Source organism: Sinocyclocheilus grahami, unplaced genomic scaffold (genome assembly GCF_001515645.1).
Source record: "Sinocyclocheilus grahami isolate Dianchi unplaced genomic scaffold, SAMN03320097.WGS_v1.1 scaffold336.1, whole genome shotgun sequence".
Lineage (NCBI taxonomy): Eukaryota > Metazoa > Chordata > Actinopteri > Cypriniformes > Cyprinidae > Sinocyclocheilus > Sinocyclocheilus grahami.
This window is the reverse complement of record NW_015505515.1, coordinates 470,438-489,908: the sequence shown is the minus strand read 5'-3', so window position 1 is coordinate 489,908 and position 19,471 is coordinate 470,438. Positions and strand designations below refer to the sequence as shown.

At 42.3% G+C, this 19,471-nt stretch overlaps 1 protein-coding gene across 1 annotated transcript in view; it reads right to left on the bottom strand.

Annotated features, from left to right (window-relative positions):
* The window catches only part of LOC107602821 (phosphoglucomutase-like protein 5), a 28,034-nt gene that overhangs the window by 773 nt on the left and 7,790 nt on the right, over positions 1-19,471 (bottom strand). The window contains exons 3-7 of the mRNA XM_016295415.1: positions 16,877-16,898; positions 16,316-16,431; positions 7,049-7,184; positions 6,504-6,687; positions 4,613-4,750 (exon numbers count right to left, since the gene is read on the bottom strand). Coding sequence (XP_016150901.1) covers positions 4,613-4,750; positions 6,504-6,687; positions 7,049-7,184; positions 16,316-16,431; positions 16,877-16,898 — 596 coding nt within the window. The remainder of the gene's footprint in view (positions 1-4,612; positions 4,751-6,503; positions 6,688-7,048; positions 7,185-16,315; positions 16,432-16,876; positions 16,899-19,471) is intronic.

Below are 19,471 nucleotides of genomic sequence, written 5' to 3'. Positions count from 1 at the left end.
CGAAAAACGAAATGTGATGTGATTGGTTAGCTGTCCCAGTGCATTTTCAGTACTGCCCCACCCCTTGCCAAAGCAACAAGTTTAGTTAAAGGAGCACTCCACTATTTTTGAAAATAGGCTCATTTTCCAACTCCCCTAGAGTCAAACAGTTGAGTTTTATCGTTTTCGAATCCATTCAGCCGATCTCCGGGTCTGGCGGTAGCACTTTTAGCTGCAGCTTAGCATAGATCATTGAATCTGATTAGACCGTTAGCATCTCGCTCAAAAATGACCAAAGAGTTTCGATATTTTCTCAACCAAACGTTCTAACCACAACCTCGCCCCTCCCCACCCCCCAACCATTCGAATTTCCGTAGGCGGGAATTATTTTAATGATATTTTAATGGGCCGCTTTGTGATATCACAAAACCCTGAAAACAAACGCTGTAGTCCAAACGAGCCGTTCGTTGTAGTTCTTGAAAAGGGATTTTTTTTAAACGAAATATCTGTCTTTGGACTTTGAGATTTGTAAGTTTGTAGATCTTTTTTATGCCCAAACATACACGCTACACACTGACTAAAATTCAAAAAGTGAAAAAGCATAATAGGACACCTTTAAAAACAACAAAACTGGTCCCTATTCACGTCTATTGTAAGTGTCTCACTGTAACTTTGATTTTTACTTTTTTTTTTAGAAATCGAGGGATGAATCAAACTATTTTTTATTCCATAAACGCTGTCGATTGAGCTAAACTTGTACTGAACCTGTAATATTATTCTTTTCATGATCTTTAGAACAATAATGGTCATGGCTATGACATCTTTGTTTGACTGGACTGATGTAATTCAGAAGCTGGTAACAAGGCATGAGGACATATGAATGATAACAATAATAAATTAATTTCTTCACATGCAGTAGATGACATTACTCGTATACAAGCAAAACACAAAGTAAATTATCAATAACTCATATGTGGCAAAAGTTGTCAATAATAGATTTTTCTCCAAACATATTACTATATACATGCAAGTTAACTCTTACACTTAAGAAGTGTGCTTTTGTTATCACTGTATAACTAAACTATAGCTAGCTAAGCACATTTATGCCACATTCCATTTGTACTTGGAAGTTGGAAATTCCGAGTTCCCAGTAGGACTTTTAACTGGAACACCCTCCCAAGTGGGAGTTCTGACTTGGAATCTCATAGGAATCACAAGAACTCCAACTTCAGAATCCAATATGGCTGCTCAGTGCATCAGCAAAAGAGAAACAGTAGTAATATATTGTTTATTAGCACTTATGTTTGTCTGTGTCTCAAACTCAGTGGTGCACACAGTACTATCCAAACTGTATGTATGGACATGATACTATGGCATTATCTGTGCAAAATACCGCTTTTTATGTGTTTTTAATCGACTGGTATTGCTAACAATGGACACGTCCATCTTGGTTTTCTGATTTCTATACTGTGATGTCATTACCAGCTCCGACACCCGACTTTTGAGGTAAATTTATTTGAATAGTTAAAGTGAAGTGTTCACCTGAGTCTCTCTGTTGTGTCTCTCTGGGTCTCTCTCGTAGCTCTCGGCGTAGATGCGAACAGTGGCCCCGGTTCCAGCACCAGAACCACTGAGCCGGAAGATGATTCGGGACGAGTCTGTGAAGATGATCCTTAGGCCCTGCAGGACAAGTGCAGAAACAGAAATACAGTTCATTTTAGTGCCAACAAATCTGATTGATCATTGAGTTGTTCCTTGAACCTACAACCTTCAGTTACCAGCCCAAAACATTAACTAGTATGCTATACCACAATATAATTTAAAAAAACATTTGGGATGTGAAGCACAAATAAGCTGTGAAAACGTTGAACACTCAACGTGGCACATTCATGTTAAGGCTCTTTTAAAATGGACATTTATGAAAATGTAGGCTGGTTTTACTACTTGGATTTCCCTTGTAATTCATAAAACTATCCACTAGATGTCAGAAAAAACTCTATTCTGAGCCAAACTCTATCAGAAAACTGGTCAGCAGTCCAGTGACAGTTAATATTAGATCAAATTTAGATTAGTTTAGTTCATAGTTGCTTAAAAGTGTATTTAAAAAAGTTGTACCACAAAGTTTCTCCCTTGACCACGCTTTAAAAAAAAAGAGAAAAAACATCCCATATCTTATGTTGCTGACATCAAAGGCTGTTCAGCCAATCAAACTCGACAGCATTTTGAAGAAATTCATCTGCCATTTGAAAGCACCTGCCCAAATTAGGTAGATGGAAAAGACATGCACTCATCCTCAAAAATACTTTCAGAATTCAGGAGCAACATAGTTTGTGCTGATAACAGTCAATTATTGGGATTATATAACTATTTACAAATATATGTACATTTACAATACATTGACATAAATTGTATTTTTTCTGTTTACACCTAGGTCATGTAAAAAAATGTTTGCCTATTTATTGTGCTTATTAATCACGCTATTCACTATTAAAAAGTAATACATTTTAATTGGAATTTTATGGACACCCAGTGTTGATGTCTAATTTAAAATATGGGCCCCAAATCAAAACCAGAACCACTGTTATAGATGTAACATTTGTGTTGGTGTGAGTCTGCGTGTGTCATGGTCTCCGACAGCTGAGTGTCTCTTCGGTGGGCCCCTGCAGACATGCAGAGAGGAGGACCGGGACAGCTGACACAATCCGACACTGGGAGGAATGTCTGTTGTAATAATACACACTCAGCTGTGGAGACGCCGGCCGGATGACTGAAGTGACTGTCACGGTCGGTGGGAGATCACTGACTGAGCGACAGGCCGTGACCCCATGTCACCAGTGTCAAATCACACCAAATCATGAGGCTCATAAAGAAGAAATTAATCTGAAATTTACAGTGTCTCTTATGCTCACAAATACGGCACATATTTGATCAAACATATTGTGAAATAATATTCCAATTGAAAAGAAATGTACTTTACTCCTGTTCTGGCAAAGCAGAATTCTCAGCAGCATTACTTCAGTCTTCAGTGTCATACATGATCCCTCAGAAATCATTCTAATTTGCTGCTCAAGAAACATTCATCAATATCAATGTTGAAAACGGTTGTGCTGCTTAATATTTTTGTGTAAACCGTAATTTTTTTCAGGATTTTTGGATGAATGGAAAGTTCAAAAGAGAGCATTTATTTAAAACAAAAGTAAGTAAATAAATAAATAAATATACTGTTAATTTTGGCTAGTTTATTGTGTCTTTGCTGAATCAAAGTATTAATTTCTGACCCCACAGCTTCTGAATGGTAATGTATAACAACGATTGCCACTCTGATATATAAATGAGATGAGAAGCAGATGAGGTGTCGAAACGCAAAGGGTAAAGTGTCAGGCTAATGTCAAGAGGTCAAGGTTTGGCTGGTTAGCATCCAGTAACCCCCTGCTGGTAGATGCCACAACTACATCCTTTTTGTCTTCGGAGAGATTGTTCTGGAGAGGGAGAAGGTGGTTTCCACAAATTCCAGGTCAGAACAGCGTGAGTCAGCTGGGTAAACTTCAAACACAAGGCTACGCAAGTGTTTATGTGTGTGCGACAGACCACTAAAGGGCTCTGCATCTTGGTACAGCAAATCCAGGCCAGATAAAGATAAAGCATCTCCTGAAACATCCTTCTCCTGTTACTATCAAGCACATGTGCGTCTCTGTGCTTTAGCACATCTTCCAAAATAGGAGTGAGAGAGAGAGAGCAGCTGAATGAAAATTTTAACAGAGTCTCGGCACGTGTATCTTGTTCATTTCAGTCATGCCGTATATACCGTACACACATAAGCAGCTAAGTGTGAATGTAGATGCCCAAACAAGGAATCCCACTCGAGTCCGTGTGCACAACAGGACTCGTGCCGTACTAAATAGCGTATAATTGCTGAGCATAAAACCTTAATGCTCAACAAACCCATGGCAGCTCTTTATATGAGCGACTAAGCTGCAAAATCTCTGACATTTCCCCATTATCTCAGATGAATAAGGTGCACTAGGGACCAATGCGCACATTTGTTTTCATCTCCAAATCACAAGTATTTACACGGTTCATTTCAAATTAATTAAACACACATGTTGTAAAGATTAATTTTCTTTTGTTTGGGCAGTTTAAAGCATGATCATGTTTGTAGTTTGGCTCTCGTCTGGTCTCGCCATAATACAATACAATGCAGTATAATATAATTTTTTTCATCTAGATGACCTTTGCCATCATTAAATGCTCACTTAAAATTCATTTAAAAAAAATTAAACAATAATAATTTAATAACACTGTTAAATGTAAATCTCAAAATGAACATCCATTTTATACTGCACATTATAAAGTTGCCTAAATTCACTTGTATCATCTAAAACAGTTGATTTTTCCCCCAAAGAAAGCAATACTTTTGTTTAGCACGGATGCATTAAATGTATCAAAAGTGACAGTAAAGACATTTATAATGTTACAACAGATACCGCTTTTTATGTGTTTTTAATCGACTGGTATTGCTAACAATGGACACGTCCATCTTGGTTTTCTGATTTCTATACTGTGATGTCATTACCAGCTCCGACACCCGACTTTTGAGGTAAATTTATTTGAATAGTTAAAGTGAAGTGTTCACCTGAGTCTCTCTGTTGTGTCTCTCTGGGTCTCTCTCGTAGCTCTCGGCGTAGATGCGAACAGTGGCCCCGGTTCCAGCACCAGAACCACTGAGCCGGAAGATGATTCGGGACGAGTCTGTGAAGATGATCCTTAGGCCCTGCAGGACAAGTGCAGAAACAGAAATACAGTTCATTTTAGCGCCAACAAATCTGATTGATCATTGAGTTGTTCCTTGAACCTACAACCTTCAGTTACCAGCCCAAAACATTAAAAAAACATTTGGGATGTGAAGCACAAATAAGCTGTGAAAACGTTGAACACTCAACGTGGCACATTCATGTTAAGGCTCTTTTAAAATGGACATTTATGAAAATGTAGGCTGGTTTTACTACTTGGATTTCCCTTGTAATTCATAAAACTATCCACTAGATGTCAGGAAAAACTCTATTCTGAGCCAAACTCTATCAGAAAACTGGTCAGCAGTCCAGTGACAGTTAATATTAGATCAAATTTAGATTAGTTTAGTTCATAGTTGCTTAAAAGTGTATTTAAAAAAGTTGTACCACAAAGTTTCTCCCTTGACCACGCTTTAAAAAAAAGAGAGAAAAAACATCCCATATCTTATGTTGCTGACATCAAAGGCTGTTCAGCCAATCAAACTCGACAGCATTTTGAAGAAATTCATCTGCCATTTGAAAGCACCTGCCCAAATTAGGTAGATGGAAAAGACATGCACTCATCCTCAAAAATACTTTCAGAATTCAGGAGCAACATAGTTTGTGCTGATAACAGTCAATTATTGGGATTATATAACTATTTACAAATATATGTACATTTACAATACATTGACATAAATTGTATCAATGCGCACATTTGTTTTCATCTCCAAATCACAAGTATTTACACGGTTCATTTCAAATTAATTAAACACACATGTTGTAAAGATTAATTTTCTTTTGTTTGGGCAGTTTAAAGCATGATCATGTTTGTAGTTTGGCTCTCGTCTGGTCTCGCCATAATACAATACAATGCAGTATAATATAATTTTTTTCATCTAGATGACCTTTGCCATCATTAAATGCTCACTTAAAATTCATTTAAAAAAAATTAAACAATAATAATTTAATAACACTGTTAAATGTAAATCTCAAAATGAACATCCATTTTATACTGCACATTATAAAGTTGCCTAAATTCACTTGTATCATCTAAAACAGTTGATTTTTCCCCCAAAGAAAGCAATACTTTTGTTTAGCACGGATGCATTAAATGTATCAAAAGTGACAGTAAAGACATTTATAATGTTACAACAGATTTATATTCCATGTAAATGCTGCTTTTTTGAACTTTCTTTTCATCAAATAATCCTTAAAATAATGTACCACAGTTTTCCCAAAACTATTAAGCAGCACAACTGTTTTCAACATTGATAATAATAAGAAATGTTTCTTGAGCACCAAATCAGCATATAAAACTGATTTCTAAAGGATCATGTGACACTGAAGACTGGAGTAATGATGCTGAAAATTCAGCTTTGTCATCACAGGAATAAATTATATTTCAAAATATATTCAAATAGAAAACAGTTCTTTTCAAGTTTAATAATATTTCACAATATTACTGTTTTACTGTATTTCTGATCAAATAAATGTAGCCTTAATTGGTGAGCATAACATTAACAAACTCTTACCAACACGTGCTGAACCCAGCAGAAAACATGTTGAAAATGCACTGTAAAACTATTTAGCAACACAATATTTTGCTGTTGTGAAGCAACATAAAATAAAGGAGCATTTTCTGTCTCCTAACTGAATGCGTATGAATGGACATTAATTTAGCAGAAAGTCTACTCTAGTGTGACTGCAATTTGACAGGCCATCTCTCATGTTCTCTCGAAGCGTTGAACTGACCTGTTTCCTGGACACACTGCCGTCCACTGGGTCAATGTACTCAAAATTATCAGCCTTCTCCACACTGTAGATGTTATTGCCCACAGAAAACTTCTGAGTGGTAAACGCTTTATCAATGATAACAGCTTCCAGATCTCTCATGAGGTAATACGCTGCCCTGCTGTCCACCCCTTCATAGTCAAACCTGTCAGATAGAAAATAAATACAACAAACACTATATTAGGTCAATGTAAATGAAAGATTACAAACATAACCTAATAGTACCTACACTGATAAATCACGGGTTCGTGGCAATTTGGAGAGCTCCCAGGATTTTCACATGACATCTACAAGTAGAGCTAAATATGGTGAATATGGGAAAGGCAAAAACAATCCAGGCACACATGAAAGAGATTCTGCCTACTCTACTCTGTCTCATAGGAAAAGTCATTGAGAGGGTGGGTACTGTAAGTAAACACAAAGAAATATCCTGAAATGTCACAAGAGATATGAAGACTGATGATAGAAATGAAGCTTGGGAAGATGCTGTTTTGGGTTTAGCTCACCTGCAGAAGTAGTTGCGTCCCATTTTGGCCCAGTGATCTCTCACTATTTCTTCCACCCCCTGCTTACGCACTGCCAGGATGGACAACCATACCAGAACTGACCACAGGCCGTCTTTGTCTCGGATGTGGTCTGAACCTAAAAGAAATTGATAAAATGAGTCATATTTTGATAGTTTTGGTTTACACTACTGCACAAACGTTTAGGGACGGTAAGATTTTTTATGAACCGTAAGATTCTTATGTTCACCAAAGGTGCATTTATTTGATCAAAAATACAGAAAAATGGTGAAATATAATTACATTTAAAAATAACTTTTCTATTTTAATATATTTTAAAATGTAATTTATTCCTGTGAGGGTAAAGCTGAATTTTCAGCAGCCATTACCTCAGTCTTCAGTGTCACATGATCCTTCACAAATCATTCTAATATGCTGATTTGAGTTGTTGTGCTAAATTATAGAAATTGTGATACATTTTTTAGGATTCTTTGATGAATAGAAAGTAGAAACAACAGCATTTATTTGAAATAAAAATCGTATGTAACATTATAAATGGCTTTACTGTCACTTTTAAACAATTTAATGCATGCTCACTGAATAAAAGTATTCTTTAAAAAAAAACAAAAAAACATACTAACCCCAAACTTCTGAACATATTTTTGAGCAATTTAAATAATAAAAGTCTTGAACAAAACCTAAAAAGCCCAGATGAGTCATGTGAGACGGCTCTAAATCGGGAGATGATAATGATAAAATGAAAGCACTCACTCCCCTGGTCAACTCTTCATCTGCTAGATTTATGCTCAACATCTTCTCTATGACTTTTGTTCTTTGATCTGGTTTATTTCATGTAATCATATGTCAGGAAAGTGTATCCGACAGCTGCTCTCTGTGTGTGACTAATGCCAGAGTATTGAAAAATGCTCAGGCCTACCGCATATCACATCAGCAGCCAAAGACTGTTGTAAGCCAACATAATGTTGTATAATTAGTTTTGACCCCTAAAATCAATAAAACACAATAAAGTTCACTTCAAAAGCAGATTTTAACATCTTTCAGCTTGTCAGACTATTATCTGCTAACTTTCCCTCAGCCTACAAAACAATAAGCATGACGCAGAAGCGAACTGGTTCACAGCCAAAAGGGAAACTTGCTAAATGCCAATGTTCCATAAACACTCAATTTGTACCAGATACCAATACTATGAATGCATAGTATATGTATGTCTAGCAGTCGAGAATGCTTTGTGAAAAAATTGACTGACAGGAAGGGAAGAAGAAAAGTGACCCATGACAGCAGAGTAATCCTGAAGCAAAGTCGTAACATGGTGAATAATGAGCAGGCTGCTCTTTTGACACCTACAGACAATGCCTCGTGTCTCACTCAAGGTCTCAGTGATGGTGTAAAACCCAGAGGCTTTACAGATCGACCCTGCTGCCTCACAGAGCCAAGCGTCTGTCTGCCCAGCAACATCATTCAGCGCCAGTTGCTTATTCCACATTAAGCTGCCAACCATAACACAACCATTCAATACCATGCAGGGGCTCACCTTCACATATGGGAGTTCCTACAACTATACGCTCTCAGGAAAAAAGTACAAAGCAGTCACTGGGGTGATACCCTAAGGTATCCCTACATCTTTTTACCTTATTTACACTTAACTGGTAGAGAGCTCTTGGATTTAATAAAAAATATCTTAATTTGTGTTCCAAAGTTGAACAAAGGTCTTACAGGTTTGGAACAACATGAGGGTGAGTAATTGATGACAGAATTTTCATTTTTGGGTGAACTATCCCTAAAAAGCCCATGTTTTATTCACCCTCAATGCATCCTAGGTGTATATGACTTTTTTCTTTCAGATGAATCCAATCGGAGTAATATTAAAAATGGTCCTTGCTCTTCCAAGCTTTATAATGGCAGTGGGTGAGTGTTTTTTTTCAACAGTCCAAAAGTAGTCAAATAAAATGCACCCATCCATAATAAAACGTGCCTCACATGGCTCCGGGGGGTGAATAAAGGCCTCCTGTAGAGAATCAATGTGTTTTTGTAAGAAAAAAAATCTATATTTAAAACCTTATAAACAATTTTCTTTCACTTCTGTTAACTGTCATACACGGAAGCTGTTCTGGGTGGATGACTTGAGGGTGAGTAAAACATGGGCTAATTTTCATTTTTGAGTGAACTAACCCTTTAACTCATTTTTGGGACTAAAGAACTATATACACTAATTTGGAATAAATCTCTTTCCTTCTCACTCCTTCAACAGCTTCTTCTGTGCCCCCACCCTGTGCTTTTGTGAGAAAAGCAGAGGAGTAGTCGTTTGCTTTTTCCAGCAGAAACCACTCTCACTTTCTCACTATTTCAGATGATTCACTATCCTTTTATAGCAGAACACTGATAAAGAGCTACAGTTTGGAATGTATCTCAGAATGCATGTACTAATAAAGACCTACATCTGAAAATGTCAATGAGATAAAACGTCATAATGATTCTTTAAAGGGATAATTCACCCAAGAATGAAAATTCTGTCATTAATTACTCAGCCTCATGTCATTGCAAACCCGTAAGTTCATCTTCGGAAGTCCTAATAACCCAATAACTGCATGCATATCTAGTTGATCAGATGAAGGTTTTGATTGCACTAAAGGGATAGTTCACCCAAAAATGAAAATTCTGTCATTAATTGCTCACCCTCATGTCGTTCTAAACCCTAAATCTTCGGAACACAAATTAAGACATTTTAGATGAAATCCGAGAGCTTTCTGACCCTGCACAGACGGCAACGCAACTGAAATGTTCCCAGGCCTAGAAATAAGGACATCGATAAAACGGTCCATGTGACATCAGTGGTTCAACTGTAATGTTATGAAGCTACAAGAATAAATATGCGTCATGGTACTGTTGTAAACACGTGTCGAATTCTGACATGGAAGAGCAGAAAATGATGAATAAAGATATTTTTGTTTTCTTTGAGCACAAAAAGTATTCTCATAGCTTCATAAAATTAAGGATTGAAACACTAGTATCACATGGACTATTTTAACGATGTCCTTACTACCTTTCTGGCCGAATGTGGTAGTTGCGTTGCTGTTTATGCAGGGTCAGAAAGCTCTCGGATTTCATCAAAAATATCTTAATTTGTGTTCCAAAGATATACGAAGGTCTTACAGGTTTGGAACGACAAGAGGGTGAGTAATAAATGACAGAATTTTCATTTTTGCGTGAACTATCCCTTTAAGAATGCTTTCTTTTGTGTTTAAAAGAAAAATAACGTAATATGAGTTCCCTTTCGATACTACACCCGTACTGCGTCTGCTAGACGCACACGGGAAAAAAGCCTTTTTCTCCTAAACTGAAGCCTTTTCATTCACGCAGTGAAACTGCATGGCCATTGGTTCATGCAGTGTTTTAAAAACGAACCAATGGCTAGGCAGTGGAGCTGCACGAGCTTATGGCGATGAAGCCCGCCAAAGCCAGCCAGAATGGGCGGGGCATCTGGCTATATAAGCGGGCGTTCGCCACAGGATTCTCAGATTTCTTCTCCTTCAGCGACGACTCTACGTCCTCAAGCTGATCCGAAGCCGCTTGCCGTTGACACGCCTTCGCAGCTGGAATCGGAACCTCTCAGCACGGCTGACCTGCTTCTCCGCCGCTCCAGCGACGCAGCAGTTCCGGTCCAGTTCCCCTGCCCCCATTCGGCGATATAAAAGAGCTTCTAAAAGAGCAAATTGGCGTTGTTGCAAATGCCACGCCGTTACTGCGGTTTGTCCGGGTCTCCCCTGCACGCCGATGACGGCCACACGGAGTGCGTTTCCTGCTTGGGGAAATCCCATGCGGAAGTTGCGCTCACGGGAGCTATTTGCTCCCACTGCGAGCGCTTGAGTCTCACCCTCTCTCCGCTCACGGAACGCTTTCTTTTCAGAGAGCGACTCCGCCCCCCGCGCCCTCCCGTTTTTTTCCTCTCAGGGACCTGTGAGGAAAAAACAGCGGGGCAAATGGGTCGAGCGACAAGCTGCGAGCGAGCGAGCCCACGTCGGCCCAGATCCTGCGTGCCTCACTCTCGCCCCAGAGAGAGTATTCCCCCATCCTTTTCTCCCGGTCTGATCAGCGTCCCTCTGCTGGTGCGAGCGACCTGATCTCATTTGGGGGAAGTGAGGACGAGCTGCTTGATGACAGCATGTCATTGGCAGCATCGGATGCAGAGGAGCTGTTGGGCTCGGTGAATGACCTCACCCCTCGCCATTGTCCGCGCCCAGCGCCACCAAAGACGGGATGGATGCCGAGCTTCTCCGTATCCTCTCCAAAGCAGTTGAAGAGCTGGGTTTAGAGTGGTCTCCGGCCAGAGGAGCCCTCTCGCAGCCGTCTGGATGAGTGGTTCCTGCCGGGGTGCCGCCAGGCCCCTCGTCAGCGTGCCTCTCCGTTTTTCCCGGAGGTCCATGATGAGCTCACCAGATCATGGCTCAATCCCCTCTGGTTTTAGAGTGGTCTCCGGCCAGGGGAGCCCTCTCGCAGCCGTCTGGATGAGTGGTTCCTGCCGGGGTGCCGCCAGGCCCCTCGTCAGCGTGCCTCTCCGTTTTTCCCGGAGGTCCATGATGAGCTCACCAGATCATGGCTCACTCCCTACTCCGCCCGCCTCCGTACTGCTTCTTCATCCGCCCTCACTTCCATTGATGGCGCTGAAGAAAAGAGGTACGATAAGCCACCTCCCCTAGATGAGTCAGTGGCCGCGCATCTCTGCCCACCCACGGCCAACGGCTGGAGAGCAAAGGCCAAGCCGTGTAGGACCACTTCAGCTCTCGCTGGACAGGCAGCTTTGGCACTTCATTCAATGGCGGTCCTCCAGGTCAAAATCCTTGCATCCTCCGATGAGTCTGGCCTGGCTCTGCGTGCCACCAAGACCACCGCCCAGGCGATCGGGAGATCGATGGCTAGCCTTGTGGTGCTCGAGCGCCATTTGTGGCTGACGCAGACAGAGATTAAGGATGCAAATAAGATCCCCTTCCTCGATGCTCCAGTCTCTCCCAAAGGCCTTTTCGACCCGGCGGTCGAAGGATTCGCTGAGCGCTTCACGGAGGCACAGAAATCGTCCCAGGCTATGCAACATTTCCTGCCTAAGCGCTCCAGCTCCGCTGCTTCCTCCGCTCACCCTAAGTCTGCGCCGACTTAGCAACCCACGAAACCAGCACCTGCCGCCCTTGCCGTTCAGCCCGCTAAAGCGCAGCAGACGCGGGGACGCTCTCGATTGGCCAAACGCTACCCTCGTCCTAAGTGCCAGGGACCCCAACCCAAGATTGCGTTGGACCCAGCGCCTCAGGCATCATCCCTGAGCGCTTCACGGAGGCACAGAAATCGTCCCAGGCTATGCAACATTTCCTGCCTAAGCGCTCCAGCTCCGCTGCTTCCTCCGCTCACCCTAAGTCTGCGCCGACTTAGCAACCCACGAAACCAGCACCTGCCGCCCTTGCCGTTCAGCCCGCTAAAGCGCAGCAGACGCGGGGACGCTCTCGATTGGCCAAATGCTACCCTCGTCCTAAGTGCCAGGGACCCCGACCCAAGATTGCGTTGGACCCAGCGCCTCAGGCATCATCCTGATCTGCCAGACAGGAAGAGGACGAGGTCAGATCTCGCTACGGCCGGACCACCCCTCAAGCAGCCTCTCTTAGACCTCTTGACACCCCGTTAAACTCCGGGTACAGAGGGAAATGTGTTTTGTGCAAACAACGGGTCCGTTCATGCGCCCAAGCATTCAACCGCTGTGATAGAGGAAAAAATAAACCACAAACATTTTCAAAAAGAGAGCAAACTTCCTCTTCCATTACTCATAAGTGTTCTGCCCCCGTGCGGCCAGTCACCCGAATTAATTCAACCCCTCGCCACGCGGGCCGAGACCTGGCAAGCCATCCCCGGAGTGTCGATATGGGTTATGGGGATAATAAAGCGAGGATATTCACTCCAATTCGCTCGAAGACCCCCGCACTTCAGCTGCGTGGTCCCCACCTCAGTGCAGAGCAAGGACGCTCATGTTCTGTATTCAGAGGTTCAGAGGTGCTGAATTTGCTGGCAAAAGGAGCAGTGGAAATGGTTCCTCCTGCCCAGACAAAGTCAAGCTTTTACAGCCGTTACTTCCACGTCCCCAAAAGAGATGGTGGCCTCTGACCCATCCTCAATCCCCGACACCTGAATCGCGCCCTCATGAAGAGGTCGTTCAGGATGATTACACTGAAACAGATCCTCGCTCAAATTCACTCGGGAGACTGGTTCTTTTCTCTGAACCTGAAAGATGCATACTTTCACATCTAGATACCCCCCCCCCCGTCACAGACGATTCTTGAGATTCGCCTTCGAGGGAGGGGCTTATCAATATACGGTCCTTCCCTTCGGGCTGTTCCTGGCCCCCGCACCCCGAAGTGCATGGATGTGGCTCTCTCCCCTTTGAGACAGATGGGAATCCATATTCTCAATTACCTTGACGACAGGCTCGTTCTGGCCCAGTCGGAGGCAGAAATAATATCACACAGGACCCTCCTCCTCAGCCACCTGGAGTGCCTGGGACTCAGGGTCAATTTTGCCAAGAGGTCGTTGTTCCCCAGCCAGCGAATTTCATTCCTGGGAACAATTTATGACTCAGCCCAAATGAAAGCTGTAGGCACGTGTAGGCACTGTGTGAGGGCATACAACTTTCGGCCACTGGTCGAAGGTGGAAAAGGGCTTCCACATCAACTGCCTGGAAATGCTAGCAGTATGTTGAGCCTGTCAGTTCTTCCTGCCAGTCCTAAAGGGGCAGCATGTGGTAATCCGATCGGACAACATGTCTGTGGTGTCCTACATAAATCGCCAGGGAGGCCTCTCCTCGAAGCGTCTCTTCACTCTGGTAGAGCGCTTCTTAGAATGGGCTCAACCCAACCTGCGCTCGCTGGGAGCAGCGCATATACCGGGCAAATTGAACCAAGGAGCGGACATGCTATCAAGGAGCAATGTCCCCTCAGGGGAGTGGACGCTCCATCCGCAGACGTTTCAGAGGATCAGGAAGATCTTCGGCGAGGCCGAGGTGGACCTCTTCGCCTCAGAAGACAACTCTCACAGCCCAATCTATTTCTCAAAGACCAGGGACGCGTTGGCCCAAGATTGGCCCAACCTCCTTCTTTATGCTTTTCCCCCAATCGCTCTGATCCCATAGGTAATCAGGCGAGTGAGGGAACGAGAACACAAGGTTCTCCTGGTGGCCCCCCTTTGGATGAACCAGCTGTGGCTATCGGAGCTAACTCAGCTATTGATAGCGGCCCCTTGGCCTGTTCCGCTGAGACAGGATCTCCTCTCTCAAGCGAACGGGACAATATGGCATTCTCGGCCCGACCTACGGGCCCAGCACCTCTGGGTGCTCGACGGGAGCCTTTGAGCCTCCCAGAGCGAGTCTTAAACACAATTTCGGAGGCTAGAGCTCCGTCTACGAGACACCTCTATGCCTTAAAGTGGTCTTTTTTCTCCGCTTGGTGTCTAAATTGCGGCAAAGACCCCCTTATTTCCGATTTCACAGAGGTGTTGTCATTTCTGCAAGAGCTGCTGGATAAGGGACGTTCCCCATCCACGCTCAAAGTCAATGTGGTGGCTATATCGGCCTCTCATGCCCCTATTGAGGGCCAATCGGTGGGCAGAAACAGCGTGGTCATCCGCTTCCTGAGGGGTGCTAGGAGGCTGAATCCGCCTCGTCCCCCTACCGTCCCTTCATGGCTTTCGAGCTGCTACAGTCTGCCAACATTCAGTCGCTATCGCTGAAGACCGCTCTGCTTCTAGCACTGGCATCAGTAAAGTGAATAGGGTGCTCTCCACTTCGTTCAGAGCACAGGTCATTACGCTCTCTCTGCGCTTCCTCCAACTGAAGAGGACAGAGAGCTATCTCTGCTCTGCCCCGTCAGAGCTCTGAGAATCTGGTATTGTCATTTCTGCAAGAGCTGCTGGATAAGGGACGTTCCCCATCCACGCTCAAAGTCAATGTGGTGGCTATATCGGCCTCTCATGCCCCTATTGAGGGCCAATCGGTGGGCAGAAACAGCGTGGTCATCCGCTTCCTGAGGGGTGCTAGGAGGCTGAATCCGCCTCGTCCCCCTACCGTCCCTTCATGGCTTTCGAGCTGCTACAGTCTGCCAACATTCAGTCGCTATCGCTGAAGACTGCTCTGCTTCTAGCACTGGCATCAGTAAAGTGAATAGGGTGCTCTCCACTTCCTTCAGAGCACAGGTCATTACGCTCTCTCTGCGCTTCCTCCAACTGAAGAGGACAGAGAGCTATCTCTGCTCTGCCCCGTCAGAGCTCTGAGAATCTATATTGCGTGGGGCTTCCGGTTACGAAGCAAAGACTCTCCAGATGGATAGTAGACTTCATCTCGCTAGCGTACTCTTCTTTGGGCCGCCAATGCCCCATTGGAGTACGAGCCCACTCAACAAGAGGCATCGCCTCGTCTTGGGCATGGTCCAGTGGTGTGTCCATTGCGGATATTTGTGAGGCGGCCGGCTGGGCCTCGCCGTCCACATTCGCAAGGTTTTATAACCTGGAAGTCCCGGCCTTGCAGGCTAGGGTCCTTTCCACTTGAAGTGACATGCGCTGCATAAACAGATCTGGCAGAGAGCCCTTGGTCGTATCACGGCCAAGTTCTCTGGCGTGGTTTCACCTGTTAGCTCTCGACCCCTGGGTGTCGAAGTTACGGGAGTACTCTGGAATGATTAACCAGGCCGGGTGTGACCTCGGAAACTCAGCCCGTCTTAGCCTTGGGTTATTGTTAACTTCTCTATGAGCATTGGTTGCTTATGGAAGTTTTATACCTTTAGTCGTTTCAATACATTAGCATGGCGTGATTGTACTGAGTTCCCATATGTGTCTAGCAGACGCAGTACGAGTGTAGTATCGAAAGGGAACGTACTCGGTTACTAACGTAACCTCGGTTCCCTGAGATACGGGAAAGAGTACTGCGTTGCTAGCCGTGCTATGTAGCTGCACGACTCAGTCGTCGCTTCAGTCGAAGTAACCTGAGAATCCTGTGGCGAACACCCGCTTATATAGCCAGATGCCCCGCCCATTCTGGCGGGCTTTGGCGGGCTTCATCGACATAGTACTCGTTCCCGTATCTCAGGGAACCGAGGTTATGTCAGTAACCGAGTACGTTTGGCACAATATACGGACAATACAGTAAATGAAATACATTTTGACAGAAGATTCATGATGACTACTGTAAACGCTCAAGTAAGGCTTATAGAGGACTCTGATGGCACCCACCTGTTCCAAAGCTCTCCTCTCCACAGAAAGAACACCTCCCAGAATCCATCAGGTTGCTAAAGAATCTCCAGCCTGTGGGAGTTTCATAAAGTGCCACCTTCATAGCCTTAGCAACCCTGTAAACAAACAGGAAGCATGAGTATTCCCAGTGCAATCCTACTCAGAGTTTATTTAGACAAGATCAAATCTAAAAAGAAAGACATCATCTCATTGGCTAACAGCATTACCCCTTTGAGTATGTGTAAAATAGTGTAACTAGCTACATGGCACTGCAATGTAAAACTGCAGGTTAAAAGAATAAATGTTCTATTGGTACCTTCAGTAGCAATTTATATATAATATAATATAATATAATATAATATAATAATATAGTGCAACAATAAAAATTGATTTTTCCTTCAGCACAATGTCATGCTACCAAGTGTTTTCAGTGTTTATGAGTGTTAGCAGGACTTGAGCTCTGGACCATGTCAGCTAAAGAAGTCTAGGGAATGTCTTTGCATAATAAGATGAAGATGCATGTTGTCTAGAAGTTTTGTGAACACAAATCCATTTTCAGACCCCTTTTCATCTTTCATCTGGACTGAAGGAAAATGAGAAATCATAAACAGACCACAGGCAGATGGGTGTGCTGTTAGTTTCTAAAAATTACTAATCCATGTTTATATCTAAATACAAGACTATATGGTAAACAGCGACAAAGGACATACTGTGAAAGAAGACAGATGTTGAGGTAATGATCATTTAAAGTACTCCAGGCAAAGAAATTACCATTCGGCTTTCTACACACTCATTTTGTAGTACATTTAGTATCTGTCCTTTTGACTGATTCATAAATTAAACTGCATATTTTGTCTTCTCAATCCAGTGTCTTTATAAGGCAAAAAGCAGAAAGAAACCATGCTGACATTTTGGCTGACATTTATTTTGTGATTCAGCCATGTGCCTGGAGGAGCAAACAGCACTTTAATCATCGGTGTGTAGTCTACACCTGCTTAACTTCCTTATTCTGTCAAACTCCTGCGAGCTGTCACAGAAACAGGCCTACTTCTAGACAAATACTGTCATACAACATTACTCCTAAGACAGCAAGTTTTGTATTCGGGAATTATAATCATTCATGGCTATGAAAATGAAATATATTCAGTGTCAAAATGAAAGAGATCGAGAAAACAAGAGGAGGAACGCAATTACAAGTCTCCTCCTCTGTTTGTTGATTTTGGATAGTTGGCTAGATTCATAACTATTTTCAGACACTGCAGTCTGGCATTATGGGTAATGAGTTGCTGAGATCCCATCAGATGAAGGGATAGATGAGAGGGAACCGATGTAAATGAGAAGAGTAAAGATGCAGCTGTTTACTCATGGGTGGAATTACTAAATATGGGAAAACAAGTGTTATTGACTCAAGGGACAAGGAGCAGAATGGAAAGCCTGGCATATGGACAACAAACTGGAATCTTTGACCCCTTGACTTGTTTTCAATGATTTATTCTCATATTTGTGGCCAACACAAGCAGCACTATCTCTAATCCAGCATCTTTTTTGCATGCATATGTGTTCATGTGGGTGTGACTGGATTTTAACAAACAATTCCATCTAGAAAAGACTTTCCAAAGCATTTGGAAAATAATGTGTTCAGCAGGGTTTTAAATTCGGCAGCTGTTTCTAACCTCAATCTGGCAATAAAGCCAGTTATCAACTGGCAGAATGTTAGCATGAGCTGACAGTCTCATTAAGCTGGTACCCCAATTGAATACAATTTTGAAAGTGAACCTTTGAATACCAACAGTGCTTGAAATTGATCCATTACAATATAAACAAATAGTTTAAGGACTTGGCTACCTTATAAAGTCTAATCTAGTGAGTGGCAGACAAGGACCAAAATTAAGAGTTCGACAACAAATACTGAAAGACACCTTAAAATTACAAACAAATAATCAGCTTTTTATGCATTTTTTTCAGTTCAAAGATTCATATTATTTCATATAAATTGTGAAAACTTTCATCACTGGGATCACCAAATGGAATTGCAAAAGTTGGTTGAGCCAAAAAAAACCCCCAGCTGAAACAAGCTACTTTTCTTTTTTTGGGTATTTATGCAACAACACCTTAGCAAAAGTGTTGTTGTCATGTTTTCATTCATAAATCGGCAAAATATGGCTTACTAATTTAACTGATGGTTCATTCCTGAGTGAATAAGTGTTGTTGAGTGAGAGGGTTCAGTGAATGATTCAATGAATCACTCATTAAGACAGTCGCTTACTTCATTCCTGAAGGAATCAGTGCTGTTGAATAAATCGGTTCAGTGGATAATTCAATGACTAAAGCCCCGTTCACACCAAATACGATAACTATAAAGATAACTATAAAGATAATGATATTAGCATCCATACCAGTGGAAAATCTCATGTATATTCTAAGCGCATGCTCGTCTGCCACTTTAAATTCTCGAGCTCGTTATAGCAGAATGGATTCTGATTGGATGTCAATGTTTGTACCATTCACCAGCTAGAAAAAAAATCATTTTGAAAATGATTCCAACGATATTTTTTCTCTGTGCCTTTATCGTTATAGCTGTGGTGTGGACTCTGTTATTCTTTAATACTGAGAACGATTTTTTAAAACTATATCTTTATCGTTACCTTTATAGTTATCGTCCTTGGTGCAAACGGGCCTTTACTTATAAAGACAGTAACTTGTTTCATTCCTAGGGATGTAATGATTCACTCAACTCACGATGCGATTCAATTCATGATACTGATTTCACAATACGATTTTCTCACAATTTTTTTAAACAGATTTAAGACAAATTAGAAATGAAAAGGTGTCCTTTTATTATTTCTGACATTATTTCTAATTTTTTTGTGAAATTGAAATATGCCAAATAACAAAACTAAATTGAAATTTTAAAACAAAAACACAAATGAAAGAAATCTCTTCATATAAACAAACTAAGGCTTTGTCTGTGCTCTTTCCATTTAAAATTAGAGGCAACCACTGCAATTTAAACACAATCCAAACAAAGATGCTGCATACATGCAGCATAAGCCGTTTTTAATCTAAACTGGATTGTATTTTTTTAAATTTGAAGCAAAAACGGAATGGTCTGACTTTTGTTGTGTGACAGCAGAACAGCAGACAGGCTGAATACGA